This window comes from Thamnophis elegans, chromosome 3 (assembly GCF_009769535.1).
Source record: "Thamnophis elegans isolate rThaEle1 chromosome 3, rThaEle1.pri, whole genome shotgun sequence".
Lineage (NCBI taxonomy): Eukaryota > Metazoa > Chordata > Lepidosauria > Squamata > Colubridae > Thamnophis > Thamnophis elegans.
In genome coordinates this window covers 97,118,523-97,146,286 of record NC_045543.1, presented here as the reverse complement: position 1 = coordinate 97,146,286, position 27,764 = coordinate 97,118,523, and the positions used below count along the sequence as shown (strand labels likewise).

Below are 27,764 nucleotides of genomic sequence, written 5' to 3'. Positions count from 1 at the left end.
TGATGAATAAAATAATTTTATTTTTTTACAAAGATTATACAATTGTTGTCTACCTTAAAGAACACCTTTTAGCAATTAAGACTTAATTTATAAGATACCATATGAAGTCCTTATTACATAAGTATCACTAATTTCAAGATATTTAGTATGAAAATATGTAAGGTCATTTTGAAGTTTCTTTATATCATAGTTTGCCATTGCACTGTTTAAAATAATAAAGTAGAATTCATTAACTCATCTCGCTTTGAAGACCTTTTTCTGAAACCAATCTTCTATCTTTGCATTTGTAAAGGCAAGCATTTTAAAAACAAAAAAATAAAATCCAATTCCAGAAGCTGTCAAGTTGATGCCAGTATATGAATTTGATTCTATGATACCAGTACTTTAAAAGAGCACATCGGTTATACATGGCTTTGAACCTTGGGCTACAATTATGCTACCAAGCTCAAATGGAGTCTCAGTCATGTGGCACTGTGCATTTCCTCTGAAGACTGTGTAGAGTCCTGGGTTGCCCAGATCTGATGAAGGTGTTGAAGGCGTTCTGAAGTCCTTGTGCTTACATTCAGGGCAGGATGAACCTTTCGAATGCCAGACTCGCCCATTAATGACAGGCCACAAATCCCAAAGTAGGCATGAAGAGCATCTAGAAAGGCAAACCAAAAATGAGTTTGTATGTGTGACAGATACATATATTATTCACACATAGGCACAAACAGTATAATACAATAACAACCTATTATTTTCTAAACTAAGATCTTTTCAAAGTAAATAACAAAGAAAGCCTAATTCTGACACACAACTATATATTTCAGGGTGGAGTGGGGAATCATAGGCCAAGCTTAGAGAACACTGCATGAAGGCTTGTTTGTGTATATTCCACCTTTTGTTCAGCTCAAGATAGCTTACGTAGTATTTTCTCCTTCCATTTTTCTTATAAAAACCATAAGGATACCAGTATGAGATAGGTTGGACTGAATGACAGTGAATGGCCCAAAATTACTCAGTGGTTTTAGAAGAAAAAAGAACTCTAATAGGATGAGAAATTCAACGCTAAGTATTACGGCTGGATTTATCTCTCTCAAATATCAACATATATATCCCATTATTAAAAGTTTGCAGAATGTCAGAGAAAAATAGTTTGCTTGACTACTGTTTTGGCTTCACTACTGCAACATATGCTCTACAGCTTTTGAAGATATCAGCTGGTCAGAATACACCTGCACAGATAGTCATAGACATGTCTCAATATGCCTGTGTAATATCTGCTTCATGAACTGCACTTGCTTCCAGCTGCAATTCAAGGTGTCTGTCATTCCTATAAAGCCCTATAAAGCATAGGGCCTAGTATTTGAGGGATAGCCTGTCTCTCGTAACATCTATTGGGCCTATTTAATCAGGCAGGATTGGCTTGCTTTGGATTCCTTTGATTAAACAATGCCATCTATCAGGACCCTGGCAGTTCACCTTTTAAGGACTAGCACCTGCCCTCCGGAATTAAGTTCTCTCAGATCCTGATAGTAGCCATTCTGGTGGTGTTTGAAAGGGTCTTGAAGATCTGACTCTTCACCAAGGCCTTCAGCAAGGATGAAAAATCATGGTGGAATCTAATAATTGCAAGAAGCAAAGTTTATATTGATAATAAAAGCTGAATTCAGCATTAGTGCCAGCATATGAATTCAATTAGAAATCTTCATGAAAGGAAACTCTGATCAGATTCCTATATTGTATCCTGTACAACTTACATGATTATTCATGTGTTCTACCAATGATATGGTTAAGTCACACAATCTTGCAGAAGAACTTGTAAATATACTTTCAAACTTTCTAAGAAATAAAAAAGCAGAGAGACTATTGTCCAAGATAGTCAATGTTTAACATTCTGATGTTGATTCTCAACTATATGGACAAATATCAAACAATTTGATTTAAAGCAGTGGTGGGTTTCAAAAATTGTTCGAACCTACTCTGTGGGTGTGGCCTTTGTGGGAGTGGCTTGCCGCCCATGTGACCGGATGGGAGTGGCTTGCCACCCATGTGACCGGATATGAAGATGCCGACGACACTTGTCAGAACCACCTTAAATTACCTCACACACAGCACTGGCATGCATAAGAATATGATGTAAACTTGTTTTTAAAAGGTATCTTTGGTTTGCGTTAAAACAACTTCAACACACGCAATGTTCTGATTGCACCACAAACGCAGTAGTCATCCTTACTTTTCACAGAGGCACTGAGTTTTATAAATATCATATCCAACGACCAGTGGTGGGTTTCAAAAAATTTTGGAACCTCTTCTGTAGGTGTGGCCTGCTTTCCGGGTTCACTGGTGGAACCTCTTCTAACTGGTTCGGTAGATTTGACAAACCGGTTCTACCGAATAGGTGCGAACTGGTAGGAACCCACCTCTGATTTAAAGCCTCAAAACTATATTAAATCATCAAAAGGTTTAGCAAACATTTTAGGGTGGATCCCCCCACCTCCCAGATTCTGCTCATAGTTCCATAGTTTTTCTTCAAAGCCAGGATACAAAATGACATGATTCCAAGCAAATTCTATATCTGTACAAATACACCATGTCTTCCAAGCAAAGTTTGACTTCTGGTGACTTTATGAATATATCCCTTTAGTTTTCTTGGCAACAATATAGAAGTGGTTTACCACTGGTTTCTCCTGGGATGTTAATTTTAACTTTCCAGTCTAGTCTAACCAGGTCCAACCCTGCTTAGCTTTCTAAGATTAGCCAATACATCCCAGATCTTTACAGAACCTTGAGTTAGTACTAGAAAACTGCTGAATGCTGGCATAGAGATGTATGCATTGGAAGGGATCTTGTAGAGCTTTTCCTGTTTCCTGAGGAAAACTATTAAACCTTTCCAGAATATTGTCCGTTGAACTGCCATTTGAAAATTTCTAGCAAGACCAGACTATTCTACTGCTTAACAGCCCTTCCTGGAAATGTCTGTTAATATGTACCCTAAATTTCATTTTTTAATTTAGTGAATTGACCTATTATATTTTGAGTTTCAACACAGAATATCTCTGATGTTTCTTGCCTACCCTCCTCCTTTAACATATGGCCATTAGTTTAGTGCCCATTCAAAGTTACAACAGCACTATAAAAAGTGACTTACAATTGGTTCTCACTGTTAAAACTGTCATAGCATCCTCAATCACGTAATCAAAATTTGTACATGTATTTATGGCAGTTGCTGCATCCCAGGGTCATTTGATTGCCACCGGTGACCCTCCCAGCCAACTTTAGATAAGCAAAGTCAATGGAGGAAGCTGGATTCATGTAATGACCTGCATGATTCACTTAACAAGCACAGTGATTTGCTTCGCATTTGTGGCAGAAAGGTCTTAAAATCAGATGTGACTCAGTTACTAACTACCTTGCTTAGCAACAGAAACTCTGGTCCCAACTGTGGTCATAAATCTAAAATTGTCTATACCCGTAGACTGCAATTGTATCTCCACTTCATTTTTTTTCTGTTACAAGTTAAACATACCCAGCTCATTATGATAGTCCTTAGAGGCATTGGTCTCTCCTCTGAACCTGTTCCAGCTGATCCATGTCCCTTTTGAAATGCATTGAACAAAGTAGTTCAACTGCAGCTTGATCAATACAAATTAATCCTACAATCTGGATGCAATGCCTCTGCTAATGAAGCCCAGAATTGCATGTGTGTGTGTGTGTTACACTGCTCCTTCATTTTTCCCTAGTACCGTGTTTCCCCCAAAATACGACCTGTTCTGAAACATTGCCACATTTTTGCGTGGGCAAAAATATAAGGCCACCCCTGAAAATAAGCTCCCTGGACAACATCCCCCCCCCCCTCCAGCCAGGCAGAGCACCACTCACTGACCTAGCGGTATCCCGAAGGCACCAAGCCATGGGCGCCAAAAGGCGTTCATGTTGCTTGCCTTTGGGATACTGTTAGGAATATGATTCTGACGGTTGGGTTGGCAATATATAAATCATGTAACAATGGTGTAACTGTTTCTTTAAACCATACTGTAAAATGTGATTGATTGCTGTTTTCCTCAATCGGCCATAAGAGGGAGCCAGAATGTCTGTTAAGTCTCTGTTTGTTAGGTGCTGGGCTGATCTGATCTGGAAGTGCCGTGAGCTATTGTAAGTTTTGCAACTGTTAGCAAACTTTGTGTACTGAACTGATTATATGATTACTGGACTATGTTATTTGGATTATCCCTTAACTGAAAGACATTGATGACTGACTGTCTTATCCGTGTATGACTTGGACTGTTTGATGGACTCTGATACCTCTATTTCCATGAAATTAAAAGCCCATTTAAACTGCAGTGTCTCTGTATGCTGGTTTGTGTGTTCTCCAACACAACTCTCCCAACGCTTCGCTGAACGTACCCGCTCTCCCAACAGAGAGCTTACCTAACAGATACTGCTAGGTTGGGGAGTGGTGTTCTGCCTGGCCGGAGGGGGAGAGTTGCCAGGTGGCTGCTCCCTTGCAAGTGGGCTCCCAAAGAGCTGGGCACAGCCTCAGGGACGAAGCAGCCATGAGGTGACCACACTCAACGAGTAGCCGCCCTGCAAACTCTCTCCAGCCAGGCAGAGTGCCATTCACTGATCTAGGGGGTATCCCTAAGGTGCCAAGCCATGTGGCACTCTGCCCGCGCCCCCCCAGCTCCCGCAGCTTGGCACATTAGAGATACCACTAGGTCAGTGCATGGAGCTCTGCCTGGCTGGAGAAGGGGGTTGCGTGAGCGCCTGTTCCACCCCCAGCAAGCATGCCTCCCAGCCTCACCATGTGCTGGTCCAGCTCTCCCTGAAGGGGCAGGGCGCCATCGCTGCCATGCTCTGAGCATAACTTCTTCTCCGGCTTCCAAACGCCAAAATTCAGTTGCCGAGTCTTCCAGCAGCGGCTGCTCTAGGAGTGCACTCTATGGTTGTGGGCTGGCTGCTGGAAGACTCTCTGTCCAGAAGATTCTCTGTCCGGCAGCCAGCCTACAACCATAGAGCGGCCTAGAGCGGCCACTGCTGGAAGACTCGGCAGCCGAGTTTTGGAGTTTGGAAGCCGGAGAAGTAGTTATGCTCAGAGTGCAGCGGTGGTGGCCTGGCCCTGCAGGGAGAGCTGGGTAAGGGCATGGTGAGGCTGGGAGGCATGCTTGCTGGAGGCAGAACAGGCACTCGCGCAACCCCCTTCTCCAGCCGGGCAGATCTCCATGCACTGACTTAGGGGGTATCCCTAATGTGCCAAGCTGCGTGAGCTGGGGAGCGGGCAGATCGCCATGTAGCTTGGCGCCTTAGGGATACCCTTTAGGTCAGTGAATGCCGCTCTGCCCAGCTGGAGAGGGGGTTTGTCGGGTGGTTGCTCGTGAGCGTGTCACCTCATGGCTGCTTCGCTCCTGAGGCTGTGCCCAGCTGTTTGGGAGCCCGCTCGCAAGGGAGCAGCTGCCTGGCAACCCCAAAACAATAAGCCCTCCCCCTATAATAAGACCAAGGCTATATTTCGTGGGGCAAAAGAAAATAAGACCCTGTCTTATTTTCTGGAAAACACATTAGGTATATTAGTACTTCTACATCCTTACATACATTGCCATCATGTAAAGTGTCTGCATTTCTATACTTATGATCTGATATTTTCCCCTCAAAAGAAAAACCTTACGTTTGTCCCAACAGAACAGTTCCCCCATAAAATCTCCAAAGAGAACACAACAACAAAAGCTCCATTTGTTATTTGATTCCCAGGACTTGGAATTCAAAGTTTCAGTAACCTGAATTTCATAACATAAAAGCACTTTAAACTTCCATTTTGGAAAGGTAATCCAATCTCTTTTTCTTGCGTTTTGTTCCAGATCAATGCTACATTTGTTTGCACATTCAATTCTAATTCATCAGCCAGCACTGTACTGTAATCTCATCTGGGAAAAATCTTACTTACTTTAAAATCTATTGAGAATGAAATTATAATATTACAATAGTTCCCCCCACCACCACCACGGATGAGATTTCAGATATTCAGAAGTCGAAGACAGAAGAAGCCTAAAAATTAAGGCTTTAAGGACAGTGTGAAACTCAGAAATATGAGATAGTTATCGAACATTATTACCAGAGAAGGAAGAAATTATTGAATACATATGAGAATGTAATTCCCTATGCTTAAATTTAATTCAATATAAATGGAATCATATCACATTTGTCTTTGTCCTGGCACTGCTTATTACAAGTAGTCCTTGACTTACAACAATTCACTTGGTGACTGTTTTAAGTTACCATGGGACTGATAAAAAGTGACTTATACCATTTTTCACACTTCTAACTATTGCAGCATCCCTATGGTCACGAGATTTACATTTGGATGCTTGACAACTGACCTTCATTTATGATGGTTGCAGTACCACAGTGTGACCTTCTGACAAGCAAAGTCAATCTGGGGAAGCCAGATTAACAACCATGTTACTAATTTAACAACAGCAGCAATTCACTTAACAAATGTGTTAAGAAAAGTTGTAAAATGGGGCAAACTCAACCAATTTCTTGCAACATAATTTTTGGGCTCAATTGTGGTTGTAAGCTGAGGACTACCTCTAGTTTCAGAGTATGGTTCCTACTGTAGATAAATTCAAAGTCTGGTTAATACCAATATTGTAGAATGTTCTGATATTTTTGAGATGAAGTGATTAGATTAGAAAATTGTAGGGTATTCTAAACATTACAATAACAGGTTTTAAAACCCCAAACAAGAAACTTGTGTTTTTTGCTACACTAGAAAATGTCTTAAATTTTAGCACAAATGTGTATCTTTCCTAAATAATACCTACCATTGCATACTCTTTTTTTCTGCCACTATATACATCATTTTGCATTTTCTAAATTAGCTCATTCGCTCTTTTATTCAATTTTCAAAGACTTTGAAAAATCAAAGTCTTTATAATCCATTTGAGTTTTCTTAGTCATCTGGAACTGCTTCTTAATTTGACTATATCATTGATGATCCAATTCCAGATTATCCTGTATTGTACAAATACTTGAGACATTTCTTTCCATTGTGACAATTATTCATTTATTCCTACACTACTTTCCCTTTTATAATTGACTATTAATCCATATGATAAGCACTTATTCTATGAATACTTGTGCAGAATTTTGCCTGAGGGATTCTACAAAATACTTCAATAGATCACTTTTATCTGTAGACCTGTTTTTATCTTTTGAAAAATTAGAGAGAAAAATTTATTTCATTCCACAAAACATTCCAATTTCCTTTCCGCTCTGTTTTAAGACAATCTTTGCTTTGTCGTAAATAATCACACAAGTAAACAAAATACTGCAAATACCTGGATGACTATCTGGCCACTTAGCAAATCCACCAACAAGGCGATCTTGGGTTGATAAAATGTAATTTCTATTTTTTTCATAGTTTGTGTACTGAAATATTTTTAGAAGCTGAAAGAAAAATGTATCATGTTTATCATATTCAAAACACTCAGAAATATCACAATAAAGCAATTTCTCATGAGGAGCATTCAGTTAGATGATGATGCAATATTTATATTAAACGCTAAACTGACAGCCTCAAAGTAATGATATCTATCTATCTATCTATCTATCTATCTATCTATCTATCTATCTATCTATCTATCTATCATATATGTTGTGACTCAGCAGTTCTGCTGAGAGTCTTTTCGGGATCAAGATTCATTAGGCAGCTGGGAGTGGTTAGAAGCAAGTTGGGAGATAAAAGGAGGGATGCTGCCACGCCCCAGTCGCTGGAGTCAACGTTCCTTCGTGTGTTCCGTGTTTGGTAAAACATTGTGTGATTATTAATCATGATTTATGCGTGTTACACTTGGAAAAGTGCTTTGGTGTTTCGTGTAAACCTGATCTGTGAAGACTGTGAAAGAACAGCTGCGTTTGTAAGAGCTTTTGTTTTGAACTCTTATCGGAGAGTGATGTTTATGTTATTTCTGGGCTTGAAGCCAGTTTGAACTGTAAACTGATAAAGAGAAAAGTCCTTTTTTAGTTTGCCTGCCTGCGTTTGTTAACAAGCCATCAAGGGGGGGTTAGAACACACACACACACACACACACACACACACACACACACACACACACACATATATATATATATATATATATATATATATATATATATGTATATATATATATATATATATATATATATATAAACTACAAGTTTTCTCCTTTCTTCCTGCTCATTCATACATTTTAATCAGAAATTTTAGCTGTCTAGCTTGATGAAAAACTGAGCAGCTTTTATGCTGTTGGCACAATAAAACTCCTAATATAGAACAGCGATGGCGAACCTTTTTTGGCTCGTGTGCCATAAGCGGGGGGAGCGCAGAGGGGTCGTGGGTGGATGTGCCTCACCCATAATTCAATGTGTGACCCCCCCAGCGCGCATGCGCACATGACAGGCGCTCCCCCCATTTTTTGCATATAAAGCCTTTAGAGCCTGGGGAGGGTGAAAACAGCCTCCCCTGCGCCCCCCAGAGGCTCGAGAAGCTTCCCTGAAGCCTCCAGAAGGCAAAAAACGACCATATGAGCAAACTGGAAGTCACTTCTGGGTTTCTTGTAGGGCTGATTTTAGCCCTCAGGAACGTTCAGGAACCCTCAGGTGGCTTCCCTAAAGGCTCTGGAGGACTAAAAACAGCCATACGGTTTGCTTATAGGGTTGTTTTTTGCCCTACGGTGGCTTCAGGGAAGCCTCCTGAGGGCTCCTGAACGCTCTGGAGGGCTTAAACTGGCCCTACGAGCAAACTAGAAGTCGATTCCTGAACTTCCTGTTTGCCCTTAGGGCTGGTTTTTTGCGCTCCGCAAGCTTCAGGGAAGCTCCTGAAGCCTCCGGAGGGCCTCGGAGAGGGGCGGGATAGGCTGTTTTCACCCTCCCAGGCTTCTATAAAGCCTCTGGAGCCTGGGGGGGGGGGAATGGCTTTAAAAAAGGACTCAGCTTGCCAGCACGCGCATACACGCTGGCCAGCTGACAGGACAATGCCTCGCGTGCCCTGACAAATGGCTCCGCGTGCCACCTGTGGCATGCATGCCATAGGTTCACCATCCCGGATATAGAATAAGCAGACTATAGATTCTAAAGTCTTAGTTATACTTTCAAATTACCTTAAGAGTTGCTCCTACCCAAAATGAATAACAGGTATCTACAGGCTTGTTGGGTCTTCCTTGATAACCATTCTGTTGCCTCATAATACACCATCTCCTTATTCTCTTCAGTTCCTTTTCAGAGAAGACTTCCTCAAGTTTACCCATGAGGCACAATGATGCAATACCACAAAATGTAGAGCCACCTATAACAGGGGGGACAGTCTCTTCAATATGTTTACAGCCTTTATGGAATTACTAATAAGATTTAGTTGACATGAACTATTATCTACTATTAATGTTCTCAAGCAACTACCGACACCCAGAGCTTTTTCCTCCATGAATTCATTTAATCTTTTAAAGTAACTGCCTACATAGTGTACCTGTTAATAGCCCCCAGCTGAGTTTAATTGGTTCTAATTCATCCAACTTTGAAAACATACAATAGCTGTTATTTCACAATGCATGTGGGAAGAAAAACTGCACGTAGTTGTAGCAAGCCTGACACTTGAAGAAACAGCAATTCCAATATGGGAGCAGCTAGCTTTTGTCAATGAAAAATTAGTGGGTTTTTTCCTCCTTTCTCACAAGAATCCTCAAACTAGAATTCACAACGTTCACATTTTGCCAGCACTGGGGTAGAAGTGAAGTTCAATCAGATTCCCACAACCACTTTTTTTTAATGGTAAGACTAAAAAATTATCTTACCATGTGATTCAAGTTCTGCTCCTTGGGCAAGACCATTATCGTAGGACTGAAAAACAAATAAATTGACAATGTAATTTTATTAAGAGGCAGTTCTTTTTTTAATATTGCATAAGATGAATTCAACTTGATCAGGACCAAGATCAAGGTGTTAGAAAGTAGAACAAAAAACCAGAATCACCTCCCTCAACTGCTTTCTTCTAACTGGAGATTGGCGCTCCAATAAATGGTAGCACTTTTAATTCTAAATGAAAAATAAAGATCTAATTTTTCAATCACTACAGGAGACATAGAAATATTAACTTTGCGAAAGATTGGATTTTGTTTTACAGGAGTTAAAGTAACTCTTATGCTTGGACTTAAAATCTGTAAGCATAACTCTATTCATAGAAAAATGCTTTCTCACCCCATCTTCCCAATGTATTTACCTGCCTCATATAGTTATCTGAGGGTTCGGGATTCTTCCAATGGAATACTCCACCCTGGCACAGGTACAGGAGCAGCAGTAGTAGTATACCAGTATGTGAGTGTGGGTTCCGGCAGGCACTACTGCCGGTTTGCTTGTGGGTATGCTGTGCGCGCATGCACAATACAATAAAAATTATTCTGCACATGCGCAGAAGCAAAAAACAAGGTGGTGGTGCCTATGGTGCTGCCCAGAGAACCTGTTCAGGGACGTGGCAGACCTGGGTTGCTGCTGGTTCCAGCAACCCAGGCTGCCAAACCACTACTGGTTCAGTTGAACCAGTCCGAACCTGTTGGAACCCACCACTGGAGTGTATACTTGAATGCACTGAATAAATGCAGAAACATAAGAGAAAGAGATTCCACACAAGCAGAATCATACAATATATGACTTTCTTTTATAAGTGTATAAAAATATTACCTTAAAATAACATTTGTCTGGTCAAAATAACAACTGGTTACCCAGCTCTATGAATTTCAGCATCACGCCAATTTGTATTGCCTACACAAGTTGATATTAAATACTAATGGCCTTATTCTTTTACACAGTAACATAAGATATTGTGAAACAAACATTGTTGTGTAGTGAGTTCTCTGACAATGAACAATTTATACAATTGCCTTGTATAAAGAGCCATTATTCAAATAAATAAAGAGTCAGTGTGGTGGTTAAAGTGACAGACTACAAACCAGGAGATCACAAATACTAGTCCTCCCTTAGACAGCCTGCTCACTCTTAGCCAATAGAAATCTCAGGGTTATTTTTGTGTGGAATAAGAGGGGATATTATGTACACCAAATAAAGATGCAATATAAGTTTGATAAATACATTATCCATAAACTAGAAATCAATATCAGTGATAGCAATTTGCATCAATGATATATTTAGTTTACAATACAATAAAAAAACATACAAACTATATATTATACTTTATATCTTTTATACTGTATAAATCTTACATTCCAATTTGAGATTCAAACAGAGCTTGTATGGAAAGACAAATATTTTAGATGAATTAAAATTAAGACCAATATCTTCATTTAATAATTTTGTTAAATTGAAGTAAATAATTTTAAGCATTTATTTCTGCCTATCAGTTAAAATGCTGATTCCTTTATCCTATGTCTTAATTTTAATTAAGAAAAAACAGAGAAATCCTATCAGATTTGTTGTTCAACATCATTATTTTGAAGCATACTTCATTTTCCGAGTACTAAATCAAATGTACAATTTTCTCATTTTCTGGGCTCAGTCTAGTAATATTTTAGTCATTCCAAGTTTTCCCCACATCAGATCAGAATTAAAAATAAGCAAATAAGCACTCTGTGAAGAATACATTATCTCTTTTCTTAAATTTATGAAAAAACTAGAGTTGGCAACTTGAGAAGTAAGGAGCCTGGGACCGAATCATTAGATAAACATAGTACCAATGCTATCAATAGCCCAATCTGAGAAAAAGACTGCATACAATCTATTACAACAAAAGGACTGAAAATAGAAGAAAAACTTGAATAGACACATATACAGTGAGATTTTGTAAACTCTGTATCTTCATTATTATAGCTATTTTGCATCTGCAATAAATCTTACTTATGTATCAGAGTCCTGTCCTTCCGTGAAAGCTCCTGAGTGCAGACTGAAACATCTAGAGAGATTAATTACAATGATGTGGATATACTGTAAGGCTGAACATTTGTGGTATTATTACAATCCAAGGGCTATTGAGCTTCTCTAAAAGCAGCCAGTCTGATGCAGTGATTAAGGTATCAGATAGAAATTGGGAGACATGAGTTCCAGCTCAATTTTAGACAAAAAACCCAGTTGGGTGACTGGGTCAGTCACTGTCTCTCAGCCCTAGGAAGGGGGCAATGGCAAATCACTCCTGAAAAACCTTGCAAAAATACTGTGGGGAACTGTCTAGATAGTCTCTGAGAATCAGAGATAACTGAATGGAAATTTAAAAAAAAAACAGCTTAGAGAATGCCTAAGAGATGGCAAGTTGGCATGCTTGGGATCATGCAATTTCAACTCTTGAAGGTTCCAGACTTTCATAGAAATTGAACATTTGCAATAATCAGATAAAGAGGACAAAGAAATTTATGTAATTCAGAATTTTACTCATTTATCACCACCTCACTTTAGAAGCTTATAACAGGAAATTGTGTATTTTGTTCATTTGAAATTCTTTGTTTTTTAACAATGATTTAAGACAATGATATTAAGTGTAGACTAAACAACTATGACTTATGACAACATTCTGATTTTTTAAATTAAAAATTAACTTCTAATGCGGTTATACTGAAGTAAAGAAAACATTCCTATTTTCACTATATTAGGGAGTAGAATTTATCACTGTAATTACACTTAAATTGTATGCATTAGCTTAAATTTGAGCTGATAGTCTTGGTATTCCTTATTTTGTAAACCAGACATTTAAAAATATTACAACCTCAATTTCCAGAAAAGGTAAATATCACCATTTTTACCATAGTACACAATAATACACTTTATATCTATGGCATGAATATAGAATACACTTCCCAAAGCAGAATTTAAATTTTTGAATTTAAAAGCTACTTCAGTTAATCAGACTTCAAATATCAAATACTATTTTTTAACATCTTCATTAAAAAAAACATTTTTCATCTCAAACAAGAAAAAAATTAAAAATACAACTAAAAAGGAAAACTATCAGTAGTCACTAAAAATCAGATGCTAGTTTGTCCAACAGAAGTTACTAAGGTATGACATAAAAACAATAGGAAGTCTATATATGTACAGTTAAGACTACACGTTAACATCCCTATGAATCCTACAACACCATATATAGTTGGTTGGTATATACAGTATATTATCATTACAGTGGTCACAAAGTCAGCCAGATGTTTAGTCTTGGATTTGTGCACCTCTTGAGTCCTTCTCAAAGATCTGGGATAGGCACATGTTATTTAACAATATTAAAAGTATTGTCGAAGATTGTAAGTAAGCTGCCTTTTGCAATTGTCTGATGGTGATTTTGTCAACGCCAATGGTATTAAAGTGGTGCTCCAGGTGTTTTGGAATTGTACCAAAAGGTAGTATCTTTGCTGTCTTTTGCTACAATCATTCCATGTTTTATATCTTGTGATTTTTCTCCTTTTCTTTCTCTTCTATTTTGCTACTTCAGGTATTTTAATGTGCACATCCAGATTTTTTGTCTTTCTTATCAATAATTATTAAGCATGGGAAGTTGTGTGGTAGTTGCTATCTTTATTATTTATGGTTAAATTAAAGACTACTCATTCAACTCAAGAAATAGTTAAATATCTCTATGATATAATTTGTCAGCGAAGTTGAAAAGAAAAAGACATTCCAATAAAGCAGGGATGTCCATGAGAAGCAATATAATGGCTTTCCAAATACAGGATACAAAAAACATTTTAATCAAGTGACACTTGGCAAAACTTACCATACTTCTTCTAATATAGTCAATGGCTTTCTTTGTATTCATCCCTGACCAACTATTGAGCATGTAGCATATGCAAGCAGCACAGTATATAAATCTCATGTCATTTTCACTTCCTTCAAGGACTGCACAAAAACTAGAAAAAACATTTCAGTTATGTAACAGTTATTACATTATTTAACTATGTATTTTTGTTTCCAAGATAAAACACAATGGTGTGGTCTTCCTTCAATGACCAGGTTTGTTAATAATATCAAGTATCAATATCCATCCATCCATCATGCAAGTTTCCTTGAGTAAAGTTCAATTATAAATCCAATTTAAGACGATTAAGTCTTCAGAAAATAGATAATATTTCCTGTTATGGAAATACAATAATTCAAGCACCCATTTAGAGATCCAAAACTACACTTTTATTTTTTAGTATGTATGCCTACGTGACTACTTTTTGCTTTTACTTTCACATCCTTATTTTTACAGTATTCATGTGCAAGTTAATACAGGACTAGATGACCAATATATAGTTTCTCAATCTCAGCAACTTTTAAAATGTGTGGATTTCAATTCCCAGAATTCAACAGTGGGTGACATCTGTGAAAAAAATTCAGGTGCTCAGGCATGAAAATGTGCCGCTCAAATACTATACTTTTCTGCACACACTGGAAAAAAATAGAGGGAACATTGTATATGACTCTAAAGAGTTCAAATGCCAATTACAATAGGAAGAGAAATAATTGATATTAGAGATACTCAATGCAGAGTTTCCAACTCTTCTCTGCATGAAATATTGTGAAGCATCCTTTTCAAGTGAGAACCAGGCATTTTAAAGATATGCTGGGCTACTTTGTATAGTTTCAAAGTGTTCCAAAAGTCTCAAAGGGTTCAAATCATAGAGCACAGCACTTCCTGTTCTTGTGTTTCAAGGTTAAAGCGTTTCTAAAACATTTGATGCAGCCACACAGCAGTTACAGACCTAAAATAAGACATTTTTTCCACATTCATATTTGTTCATGGTATTGCAAAGCTGTAGAGTGGAATTGCTTCTGTAAGATACAGCTGCAATTAACGCTGTGGATCATAGAAGATATAAAATATCACTCCTCCTATATACATCTACAAATATTTCAGTTTTTTGACTCAACATTTTATATTCTATTTCTGTAAATGCAATTTTTGTTAGCCTAGATTGAGCATATCCAATTTGTGATTCATCAGCTACTTGATTATCAAGTAAGGGAGGAAAGCCCTGAAACACCCTGCCAATTTTATCATTTAAAGCAGTGGTTCCCAAACTTGGCAACTTTAAGACTTGTGGACTTCAACTCGCAGACTGGAGAATTCTGGGAGTTGAAGTCCACAAGTCTTAAAGTTGCCAAGTTTGAGAACCACTGATTTAAAGGCAAGAGCATAGTTTTCCCCTATTCCTGAGCTGTGCTGTATAAAATGAGGAAGGGACTAATAAAGACTATTCTAACTGGAGGCCATGGTCTCCAGCTGCCTTCTCTAAAAAATGACAATAAAGACATGGAACAGGAAAATACCTTTTCTTTATATGCTTAGCTGCCCAATCCAGATTCAGCTTCACCAATGTACATGATTTTGACATTTCCCCCCTTTTCTAAATATATTTTACTGTACCTCCCATCTTCCAGCTGTAGAGCTCTGAGTCCTGCCAAACAGGCTTCTTTATTTACTCGACTTAAATCATCACCAAGAATAATTAAGCAGCAAAGGCCAGTGTAAGTCATTGCTATGTGCCCACTATCATATGGATGAGAAATACCAGGCCCCTGGAACAAGAGAAAATGCAAGTTTGTTTACCAAACAAAATTATGATTACATAAATATAAACATTTATTTTACAGAGAATTGCCTGAGCTTTTTATTGTAATTCAGGAGGGATCTAGTCAGGAATACTGCTTGAAAAGCTATATATAAACGTCCACCTCTACATGACCCACACATATCAGAAACTGTGCGAGCATAGAAAGAAGCTATTTTAAGGTTACATAGATTTATGATACCAAAGAGTTTTTGCGGAGACTTTTTGTCAATTGGTAACTGTTTTTAATCTCAACTTACCTCTGTAGTACAGATCTCCAACAATATAGCATTTGATTAAAAAAAAAAAAATAACATATTGACACTAGAAAAATACTATATTTATCATTTCAGGAAATCTTCCTAGCAAGAAGTTAAATAAGCAGAAGTTAGTTCTTTTCAAATAGAAGGTTATAAGCATGGTACCAACAGCATCTGTTCTACAATCTTTATTAAATTATTCATAAATGAATTATTATTAGGATGAACCATGGCATGACAAATCTATTCAAACTGTGAGGACAGCAATTGAACAAAAAAATGTAGCAAAGAATTATAGTGAAAATGGAGAATTCTACTTCAAGAGATTCAGAAACTGAAAAGGTTATTGCACAGTTGGCAAGTCTGTTAAATCATATGATAAATTAGGACAACTGAAGCCTAGGAAAGTTAACCATCAAAGAACCCATCAAGAGGAGTGGTTTCCTCTCCTGTATTGGTTTTCAGAAAGGTGTATCCAGGCTACCTTCATTTAAACTCACAGAGCAGAGAGATGCAGAGATATTATGTCATATCCTCATGTATTTTATATGACTTCCAACTCTCTTGGTGCGATGGGAGAGGGAGAATTTTTCTATTTGGAAATGTCCTCAGTTTCTATTTGAGAAATTTTATCAGACCAGCATCTGATGGTTCCCAGTAAAGATGAAAATAGTAATGTGGTGATTCTTAATAGCTAATGTAACTGAAAAGTCCACCCAAATTGTATCTTGGACTTTCTTGTTTTTTCTTTTAAAGATTTCGCTTTTTGAAATACTGAAGAAACTTTTTGGATAAGAAGTGCAATGTCTTCAAAAGAAAAAATAAGGAAGTCCAGTTGCCTCCTAAAAAAGCACCCTTGGGATAAGATAACCATGACTTGTATGTCTTAGAATCTCCATAGACTTTTAGAGAAGTACATTCATTTTTCTGTACAGCCAAGTTATAATCTGAATCATTCTATGATAGACTGGATAAGAATGGCTCATTATTTAAGATGTAAAAAAATATCTGCATTAGCTTAAAGGTTTTATAAGAATATCATATTATATACACACACACACACACACATACCAATTTGCTCTATTTAATTATGTCTGTAAATAAAAATATTTTCCCTACATTTTCAGAAAACATTACAGCATTTTTACTTTAAACTTTCTAATTTCTACATATAAAGCACTATGTTTATATTTTATACCAGATTTCCATTTTAACTTCTAAAGTGTCAGTTAAAATTCACTAACCTTAGATGGATTGAAAGGTATTCCTAGATATGAAGAACCACGGAAGCCACAATGATGCATATTTGTTCCTTGGGAGAAAACAAAAACTTGTTATTTTGCATACACATTAGAAAATAGTAGTAGTATCTTAAAAACTGCTAGCACCTGAGAGTAAAAAAAACCAAAAACCTGCTGAAATTTAAAGGTGTATGTAGCATACCACTATAGTAGCATACCACTATAGATACTTTTCAACTAATGATCACAATTGGAACCAGAATCTGTTGCTAAGTAAGACAGTTGTTAAGTGAGTTGTGCCCAATTATATCAACCTTTTTGCATGATTGTTAAGTAAACTTCGAATGGTCAATAAATAAATGACTATAAGTTGAGAACTATCTCTAATATACTTATATATACGTAATTATATACTTATTCATTTATACATACATATACTTAGAAATTCCAGTACATTCAAATGTTTACTTTTGAGTAGATATGCAGAAAACCCTGCCAGTCTTACAAATTCTAGACAACATGTAAACAAAAAAACTCCCCCAGAACTAAGCATCACTACAGAGTATTAAAAATACAAATGGTAGATAATTGATAGTCCACAATAGGAGGCTGAGCTAGCCTACCAAAATCCAAGAAAGATTAGATGCTGTTAATGCTTAAATGGGAGATCATTTAAAAAAATCCAGGTTTGACTAGGAAACAAACAAACAATTCTATTCTAGATAAAGTCAGGGGCAAACCACTACTACATTGTTGGTAAAAAAGAAGAAGAATATCTCCAGGAAGTCATGGGACTAAATGCTAAGAGAAAAACCTCCCCCCTTTAATACAGTTAAGGTGAGCACACAATCATCTGCTCATCTACATATTTTCACAGGATACAATGTATGAAACTAGACAATAAACATTTAGTGAAAAATCACCAAAACCTTTAAACAAATTATTTACATCAAAACAGCAAAATATCCATTTCCATGAAGTTTATCAGAAATAAATGGGGGGGAAATCCCACTGAAAAAAATCCAAAGTTTAATTTTTCTTTTGTATTCCATTCAGCTCTTCACAATTACTATCCTTTCCCCCCAAAATTGGCATAGATGTGTCCAGATTTGCACCCTGCCTAAGAGAGGAACTGTTTTATGTTATAATACCAGCCAGCAATATTTTCAAGCACTATAGTTCTTTCAGTGCAGTGTAGTTATGCAGCCCTAGTACAATTTCAATTTTTAATCACCTTTACATAAGTTACAATACATAACATTATGCCAATGTTGATTTCTAACGACTGTGTTGAGACAATGTTCATGCCTGGACTGGTCTCTGCAGTCTTCTTGGCAAGTGGCTTGCCACTGCCTTCTTCCTAGGACCAAGAGAGAGTGAAACTGACCCAACTAACTTTGAGCCTAAAGTGGGACTAGAATTCTCAGTCTCTTGGTTTCCAGTCTGCTGCCTTAGCCACTAAACCAAGTTGGTGCTCTCCTACAAGGTATAAACAATCTGAAAATGCAACATACATTTAAATAATTTAAGTAAAATGCTTATCGTATAAAATCCTTAGAATAATAAATATTAACATTGGTACAAATCAAACAGAATTGCAGAATGTCTTCAGAGAACTTCAAAAATATGTACAGATAGTCCTTGGTTAACAACAGCAATTGGGATTGCAATTGCCAACACTGGGGCAATTTTTTAAACAACGGATCCAAAATGTAATCTTAATAGTATCTGTCTCTGTATATACAGACTCTGTTCAAATGATGTTATGGAGGAGGAACAGGTTCTAACTTGGAAGTGTATTTTAAAATGAGAAGCTACAAGAATGTCATGATTAAAAATGTTACATTGGATGTACAAACTGTCTAATGTCTTAATAATTAAAAGGGCTATGCTAACAACAAATTGAGAGTGACCTGAATAATTTTCCTACACTGGATTTATAAAACCATCTGGTCAAAATTTTGTGACAAAGAAAAATGAAAAGGAATAAGGTTGTAGCACGCTATTTGAAGGGACTAAAGTTCAAGTTAAAAGTAAAATAAAAAATAACCTCTCAGAAATTTTTAAAATATAAATAACCCTAGGATTTTCCTTTCCTTATTGCAGAGAGTTATTTTTAAAGGGAAGAAAACTATTTGCAAATTTTAAACCAACATTCAAAGGTAAAAGCCTATAAGAACACCAATCAGAAGCAAGTTTTCTGTTTGCTTTAAATTCCAGGACTGTGGAAATACTTACAAAGAGTTGTTTTGATACATGCAGAAACTTCTTTTTCCAAGCTCATGCAGAAACACTGAAAGTGTTTCTGACTGCCTGGGCAGACACAGCCAGAATCACATTCCAAAGCAGCTGCACAAGCCTGGAGAAAGATGCATCTGCTTTAGCATTTCAAGGAGATGGGTCTCATATTGTGTGTCCCAAAGTATTTTTTTTTCTGAAGCACTTGTACAATCCTACAAAACACTCTCACTGAACCTGTTGCTTTTAAATTATCTGTACACAATCCATCTGCCTGTAAAACTTGGTTTCAACCTTCTTTAATCTGGTACCTCTAGACTGGGTTGGAGTTCCATAACCACAATTGCAGCCAATGATTATGAGAAATGATTCAACACATTCGAAGGCACCAATTTGGGAAAAGTTGGTATAATTTTTAATGTAAGTACTCTTGAAATTAATACCAAAGGGGATACCACAATAAATGTAAAAGAAATCACAATAAGAGTCATCCAGCAATTTGAAAATGAAACAAACAGCAGCCAAATGTGAGCTTTTATAATAAAGATTCCAGAAGGGCTGCCAAAAGTCTAATGCTAAAGTTGATTGTTCGGCATGTTTTGAAATTATAAATGGAGTATTTAAGTTTCACATTGCAGTATCAATGAGTGCTAGAATGTATAATTTTAGTTGCATAGTTTAATATTACAGTAATAACTAGATATTATTTGGTCAACTACATAAAGGAAGTAGTCTGAAAAGATCAGATCAAAGTAAGTGACAGTCAACAAAATTAAAATCTTGAGGTGCCTTAAAGACTACAACACATTATACTTAAATCTCGAATAGATTTGTTTCTCTAAGGCACTGCCATTAATCTTTCCTTTTATTTGGAACCAAATATAATTTCTCCCTTTTGAAATATAATCTGAAAGTTTTCAATTAAATAAATTATGGGAATGTTCCTCACCACTAGTATACAGATGTGGCCTAGATGGAAAACTAACTCCCTTTCTCAAATTTAAATCTTATGCTCATAATTTACCATAATTGATACAAACATACAGTATGATAACAGAACAGCTCTGTGTATATATGTGGTATATGTTTGTATATATCAAGTCATTGGCAGTCTTAAAATTTGACATGTCAAAAACTCCTGGATTATAGTATGGTGCCATCTAGTGTTTATAGAAATTGTATTATTATTTCTTGAAAAAGCAAAACAGCTTTTTAAAATATGCTGCTTCAAGATATGCTAGATTTTAAGTATCGTAATTTCCCAGTCTTTGGCTTTATTCATTACAGCATTATGCACTGTGGGAAGGGTAAAACCCCAAATAAATTAGGATGGATTAAAACATTCACAAAAGTATATAAAATATTCCATTTATTTAACTCCACAACTATTCTAGGAAATTCACACTAAAATCTGATGACAACATCACACTAAATGTAATATAGCTTGTTTAGTTTGATGGCTTTGCTTTAGCAATTGGGTAAACCCAGAAAAGTATGGTTTAGGGATCTGTTGTGATTAGAATGCAGTATTCGCATTGTGACTCTGCTCACTGCCAAAAGTTTGATTCTGACCAGCTCAGCCTTCAGCCTTCCACCCTTCTGTAAAATGAGGACCCAGATTGTTGGAGGTAATATGATGGTTCTGTAAACCGTTTAGAGAGTGCTTTAAAGCAGAGGTCCCCAACCCCCAGTCTGTGGCATGCCAGAAACCAGGGCGCGCAACAAGTGAAGCTCCACCCACAGGATGCAGGCAGCATGTAAAACCATGCCTTCAGTCCACAGAAATACACTATATTGCCAAAAGTATTCGCTCACCCATCCACATAATCAGAAGCAGTTGTGAACGAATACTTTTGGCAATATAGTGTATCTCTCTCCACAGAACATAAAGGTTGGGGAGCGCTGCCGTAAAGCACTATGAAGTAATAATATAAGCCTAAGTGCTTCTGCTGCTATTGCTCTTAACACTTAAACTAAGGTTAAAAATCATAGCAGTGACAACCTAACTTTATAAAATTATTGTATCTGTCTTAAAAGTGCAATAAAATTGAGTTCTCCTTTTACTATTTTGAGCCAATGTTTCTCTGGCATTAATGTAAGGAACTTGGTTATTTTTGGTGGGAAAGGCTGTTCTTAAAAGATATCACCACTCCTAATAAAACGATGCCTGAAATACCTTCTAATCACTCTGAGCTTCATATTTCAAGAACTCCTGCATACAGTTCATAATGAAGTTAATTACTGGAACATTTTACTGTGTTCAGTATTTGAAATGAATCCAATGTTCTCCTCTCGTATTTTAGACTTCTAGTATAGAGATTAAAAGTGCCTTTGTAAACTTGCTAATACTTTTTAAATAATATTGCTATGGTTCCACAGAAGATGCCAATGCTGAGATTGTACATTTGAGCCAATTTTCACTTCTATCTAGAAGCATTTTTACTTTAAATATACTTTAAATATATCTATCACCAGAACACGAGGTAGATACAATATCTGAGGGAAAACCTCTTCCAACATCCCTCTACTTAAATCACGATGAACTTTACAGGCCAGATTAAAGTGCCCTCTCATACTAAAGTATGGTGAAAAACTACAAGAGAACAGGTCTTTTCAGAGATAATCCACCAACTCTAGAATGCATTGTGAGTTTGCCTGACAACCAGCGTTAGTGTCTTGTTTAACAAACACAGTTTATTACTGGGAAAGACTGGTTTTGAAGGATAGTATTTAATTAAAATGAAAACCAACCATCATTTATCTACATTCACTGCACCAGAAAATCTACCTCAGGCCTGGTGGAGCAGACAGCACATGGAATGTAGGCCACTAATATCCAACAAGCAAATTGTATTCCAGGCATCCTGTTGGTTAACTTTCTAACAAGTAATGTGACTTCTTTCACTCTATTTTCTTACAGCAGTGTAAAATTCGCCTTACATTTATTAAAATAACTGCAGATTGGGAGAGTTAACAATATGTGCACTGGTTACAGTACATTGTTATTTATACTAATCTAATAATTCTTAAAAAATTCTAGCAAATAATTAAGAGAAAAAAATCTGATAGTTTTCAGAAATTGTTTTTTTTTTTCTTAGTATCAGGGCATGCAAAAACAAACTTTTTAAAGTTATCAGCAGGTACTCATAGGAATCTTATTCGACTTTCACTCCTTACTTACTTTGGCAAAAGTTATTATCAGCAATGTACAGGGTTTGCCAAGCTTCACTGCACTGTTCATTGACTGAGTAAGAACAAAGATATTTTAGGACTGACAAACTTTTTGTGAGGTTCAAATAAAATAGTTTCCACAATTGATTAATATTCAGATGAACAAGAGAATGGTCTCTGTTTTTAAAAGATAAGACACTATTCATAGGTAATGAAATGTTAATAAAATAAAAGCTAAAAACTCACTCACTGTCTTCTGTGGGAAGGACTTGCAGAGAATAAATCCATTCTATTATATCCTCTTTGTTCACAACATCTAAGGAATCCAACATATCCAACCAGAAAGTGCAAAAAAGCAACTGTCAACCTGGGGGGAAAAAAGGGGTGGGTGGGTAACAAAATAGAAATGTACTATTTACCATTAATATAAATTTCAACCCAGGTGATAGTTATTTGCAAGGACAACTGCAGAATTAACTGAAACAACATGGGTGTTATAACAAGAAAATAAACTAAATGAAACATACAGTACCATAAGCAAATAGTTATTGATCTACAAATATATTCATTGTACTTTAATTAATGAGTAGATGCATTACCCTCATTTCTCACTCTAACTCCAGCATTACATGGTCAATTTTTCCCTACATTTCTGATATTTTCATTTTCATTTCAAAATTCATTTCCCTGAGTTTTCCCTTTCCCTTATCATTAAATCAAAATTAGCTGATCCTCTTACTCAGGTCTGCATAACATACTCCATCAAGCAGCCGTGTAGCCTGCTGTCATTTTTAAATAAGTTTTACCCATATTAATTCACCCTTTGCCCCCCAAAACACTGTTGAGCACTTACTAGTGTCGCTGCTCCTGCAAGCTGCACTGCTACTACCACCTCACTAGCTGATTAACACCTGATCGGTACACAACTATTCCTCTGTGGAGAGCAATATTTTTATTTATAAATGGGCCTTATCTTCTCTACAATCTGTGCAGGCTTGTTCTTATTCTTTTCATACTCTTGCAGATCACACACTCCATGGGATAACTGAGTTAATACCAGAAACATGATATTGTTTCCATGATTTTTCACTTAAAACATGTTATATACTTTATTAGCGATCAAGGGACTGGGGGGGGGGGAGATACATGGGTCTTTACATTGATAAGTTCTGGAGACTTCTAATTCCCAGATGAGGGTTGGTTAATTAAAGGGCAGTTGATTGTTACAATCCATCTTTTTATTGAAAAGCACATGACTATGTTAAATAATATCAGTAACTATTCAAAGGTCTACTAAATTTATATATATAATAAATACTTCAGGAAAAATGGGTGAACATTTCAGAGAATGAGCACAAAGAGCATTGACTAAACATGTTCTAGAAAATGTGTGTGTGTATATATGTGTGTGTGTGTGTGTGTGTATGTATGTATGTGTATGTATGTATGTATGTATGTATGTATGTATATATATAGGTCTCTAGTTATTCAGGTTTTCTCCACATAAAATTGGAGATGTCTTGGCGACGTTCGATGAAGTCTCATCGTCATCTTCAGGCTCGGTGCTTCCAGGAGCAATGTGATTTGCTCCTGGAAGCACGAGCCTGAAGATGACGAATGATCTTCGTCGAAACGTCGCAAGACATCTCCAATTTTACGCGGGAGAAACCCGAATAACTAGAGGACCTACATACTAACACCCGTGAAAACCTCAGAAAACACACACACACACACACACACCACACACACACAGACACATATAGGCTTGTGATGGAATAAATTATAAGCAGTATTTCTCCAAGTGAGGTTTTATATATTGAAACTTAAGAAAGTTATATGCACTTTGGACATAAAAGTAAATAGCAAAATTGATTGTGTACTGATTGTATTAAATCATAAGGCACACTATAAATACTTTAGCATTTACATAATGGAACAAAAGACAATTTCCACATTGATATAGAAGCAAAAGAGCTTTATATAGTGCTGGAAATCAGTCAGTCTGCACAAAAAAACTTCTGTTTGAGCAAATGTTTTAGACTATGACCCAATTAGAATTTCGCTTTAAATAAAAACTGAAAATAATTTTAAGAAATAATGCATATTTATATTATTGCAAAATGAACTCATGCATTTCATTACTTATTTGGTTGTCCAAATTTGGGATGAATAGAGCTTCAGATTCAAAGGAAGTGCTGTTTCAAAGTGTACACAAGAGTATACATAGCACCTGTCAGAAACTCCTTAATCTAAATACTGGTAGTTCTCGCTTACATCTGCCATTTCAAATTTAGGAAGAATTGTAGAATGCTACTAATTTTTACACCCTATTTTTTCTGCAAAATTTGAGATGAAGTAAATGGACATTGCAACAACATGCTTCTTATTCACTTTGGAGCATGCTATATTTAATCTTAGAATCTCTCAGTGAATGCTTTTGACAGAAGGATACATCTTAACATCTACCAAGGTTTATACATTGCAGTAAACAAAACCACCACCAAGCACATATACCTGCTACACCATTTTTAATTGCAATGTGTGTTCAAATTTTAACATTTAGACTAATTGTCACATGATTGCCTTTTGCAATCTCCCACTGGCTTCTCCATTGACTGCTTGTTGGAATCTGGCAATGAAGGCTGCAAATGGAAATCATGTGACTACAAGACACTGCAATGTTGTAATTGCGAGCTGGGAGCAAGCATCCTAAAAAATTACATGGGGATGCTGTGACAGCCACAATCACAAGGAAGTGTACCCTAAAAGAACAGGCCTTAGGAAGTTTGGGGTGTTCAGTTTCAAGATTTAGGGGAGTCCTACTAGCTATGTTCAAGTTTATGCAGGAAAACTATTAGGAAGTTAATCATAAGCTATTTTCATGGCCTCAAAACCAAGCCCAGAAATAAACTGCAGCTACCTAAATTTCATTTAAATATTGTACCTTCCAGGGAAAACACAGCATCAACTTTAGCTACAAAATGATAACTAAGTACTAGCTCTAAGAAGAACTGTAGAATGCTACTGAATTCTTACAACATTTTTCTGAAAATCTGCGATGCAGTAAATGCACATTGCAACAGCATGTTTCTTATTCACTTTGGAGCATGCACCATTTAATCTAGAATATCTCAATGAATGTTTTTGACAGAAAGATATAGCTTAACATCCACCAAGGTTTCCCAAGGCAATAAAACAAAACACCACCAGCTCATCATACCTGCTACGCCCACTTTTAATTGCAAGGTGTTCAAATTTTATCATTTAAGTTCACTAATTGTATTCCTTGCATACTCACCTTTAATAGAATAGTTCTAAATAAGTACCTTAGATCAAGCAAAGAGAACATTCATAGTAAACAATGCAGTACAAGTCCCAAGGACAGAATTAAGATTCCCGTCCAATGTGGGAAGCACAGAAAATAAAAACTCCTTTACCTTTGATGTGTTTACCAAAACTGCAACACCTTGCTTAATAGGATAAAGTACAAAGGCCTAGAATTAAATCCCTTGCATCAATGGACAAACTTTTAAATTAGTGAAGTCCCTTAGCTCTTCTCCCCAAATGTAGACATATTATCTTCAGTTTAAATAAATCACTTTATTTCAAGCTAGTGAATTGAGAAAATTAGTTTCAAAAGGAGGAAACTATGGATAAAGAAAATTTCATGAAAAAGGACATATTCTCTAGTTGCTTTTTTTTAGAAGCCCCACATCTTCTCTTTCTAAGGTACTTGGATATTAAGTCCACATAGTACCCAAGTATCTTGATCTCAACTCCAAGCCAAGAAATATGAATTGCCATTCATCTGAGGGCAATCTTACAGGTGTCCACTCAGAACTAAGTTTGACTGAATTTCATGGGTCACACTGTAACTTTTTTTTAAAATAAACTCTCTGCAACCTTTGTACTAACCAGCAGTTTACCCAACACAGATTTCTCCAAGAACAGACTAAATCCACAAAGAACATTTTCTATATTTTCCATTTCAAATTCTATAGATTTTATTTACCTTTTACACTTTCTCTTTTTAATTCACACTTTCAGCCACGAGTGTCAAATTCTTTTGAGAATCTTACAGGAAGTAAGGCCTTTCTGAATGCAAAGCAGGTACCCTACCAACTACAACTAGGTAAGCATTACTCTCAACCTGCATCCATCTCAATGAGGGGAGTTCAAAGTTTTGAAAATGGTACAAAACCTAGGTAAGCTGCCAAAAATATTAACAGTTTAATGAAATGAAAGCGGAAAGTATCTTAAACTGTGTTGAGTCTAATAATTGAAAACAAGATCATATATGCTTGATCTGTTCTCCTAAATTTGACCCTAAAAGGCACGGGAGAAACTGGATCTAATTTTGTTTTAGTAGCCAATGAGATTGTCATTGTTAGATCAGAACACCCCAACATTAAGCTAACATTTGAAGTGTGTGAAGAAACTGGGGTATGTCTCAGCAGACATTTTACTTTTCAATTTCAAGCCGCCACAGACAGTCGTCAAGGAATAGGGTGCAGGATTTTTGGGGCCCGGTCAAGTTTAAATCGGAATTAAGACTATTGCCATTCTACAAACATCGACTCCCAGGAAGCCTCCCAGAGCGCCATCCGGGCCCCCTGTCTCGACACCCGAGTGGCCAAAAGAGAACAAATCATGGCGGGTTATTCCCGCTTCGGATAGTAACCAGCCCAGCGCCCAGCTGTCCCGAGCACTTAGCGCACAGGGGCTGCTTGTTGGGGTGTCAACTCCTCGTTTACTTCCCCACGGGAAGCACCCCGATACTTCTCTGCCGCTTCCCCGAGGGTACCTGCTGGTCTCCAGTGACGAATAGCGTTCGGGCAAAATCTGGAAGGCTGCGTTGGAAGAAGCGCACGTGGCGTTCCTTGAGGAAATCCAACCTTTTCCCCGTCCCCGAAGCCTCCCTCGTCTTCCACCAGCACCGTGATCGCCATGTTGGTCTTCCGCTTGCCTACTCTCGCACGCAGCTCCGTCACCGGCGGCACGGTCATGTGACGCAGCCCCAACGCCGGGCCTTTTTTCTTTTTTTTCCTTTTAGCGGCCGCGACGGCAAACAACCAGCAACTGACAGCGCTTCGTTCCGCCTCAAGAGGTGGCTTAAGCGGCTTTGGCGCCAAGCGAAAGCAGCTTTAAAAATGCTCCCGTCGTTCGTGCCTGACAGTCACCGCGGAATTGGGTAGCAATGGACAACTTTTTTCCTGATTGTATGTATGCATGTATGCATGGGTGTATGTAGGTTTGTATGTGTACACACACACACACACACACACACACTTCTTGCAGACATTTCATTACCCTAACAA

General features: G+C 37.1%; 1 protein-coding gene across 3 annotated transcripts; it reads right to left on the bottom strand.

Moving 5' to 3' along the window:
- On the bottom strand, nt 1-27,462 carry PGGT1B (protein geranylgeranyltransferase type I subunit beta). 3 transcript variants are annotated; one of them, XM_032213547.1, is made up of 9 exons: nt 27,251-27,462; nt 22,697-22,813; nt 17,041-17,108; nt 15,353-15,504; nt 13,718-13,850; nt 9,807-9,852; nt 9,120-9,304; nt 7,320-7,428; nt 1-643 (listed from the first exon to the last, which is right to left on the bottom strand). In XM_032213547.1, the coding sequence occupies exons 2-9, from the start codon at nt 22,776-22,778 to the stop codon at nt 462-464; spliced, it is 957 nt and encodes a 318-aa protein (XP_032069438.1). In that variant the 5' UTR covers nt 22,779-22,813; nt 27,251-27,462; the 3' UTR covers nt 1-461. The 3 variants fall into 3 exon arrangements, with proteins under 3 accessions (XP_032069438.1, XP_032069439.1, XP_032069440.1); XM_032213548.1 differs by lacking the exon at nt 27,251-27,462 and having other exon boundaries at nt 22,693-22,782; XM_032213549.1 differs by lacking the exons at nt 22,697-22,813; nt 27,251-27,462 and adding an exon at nt 19,276-19,384.
- Between the last annotated feature and the right edge of the window lie 302 nt (nt 27,463-27,764).

Excerpts from the sequence above, each read along its gene's own strand:
- PGGT1B (XM_032213547.1), bottom strand. The coding sequence starts at position 22,778 with ATGTTGGATTCCTTAGATGTTGTGAACAAAGAGGATATAATAGAATGG. Across the intron at positions 9,853-13,717 it reads ACTATATTAGAAGAAGTATG|TCCTACGATAATGGTCTTGC; the intron begins GTAAGTTTTGCC and ends TTTGTTTTTCAG. Across the intron at positions 7,429-9,119 it reads GGGTAGGAGCAACTCTTAAG|CTTCTAAAAATATTTCAGTA; the intron begins GTAATTTGAAAG and ends TTTTTCTTTCAG.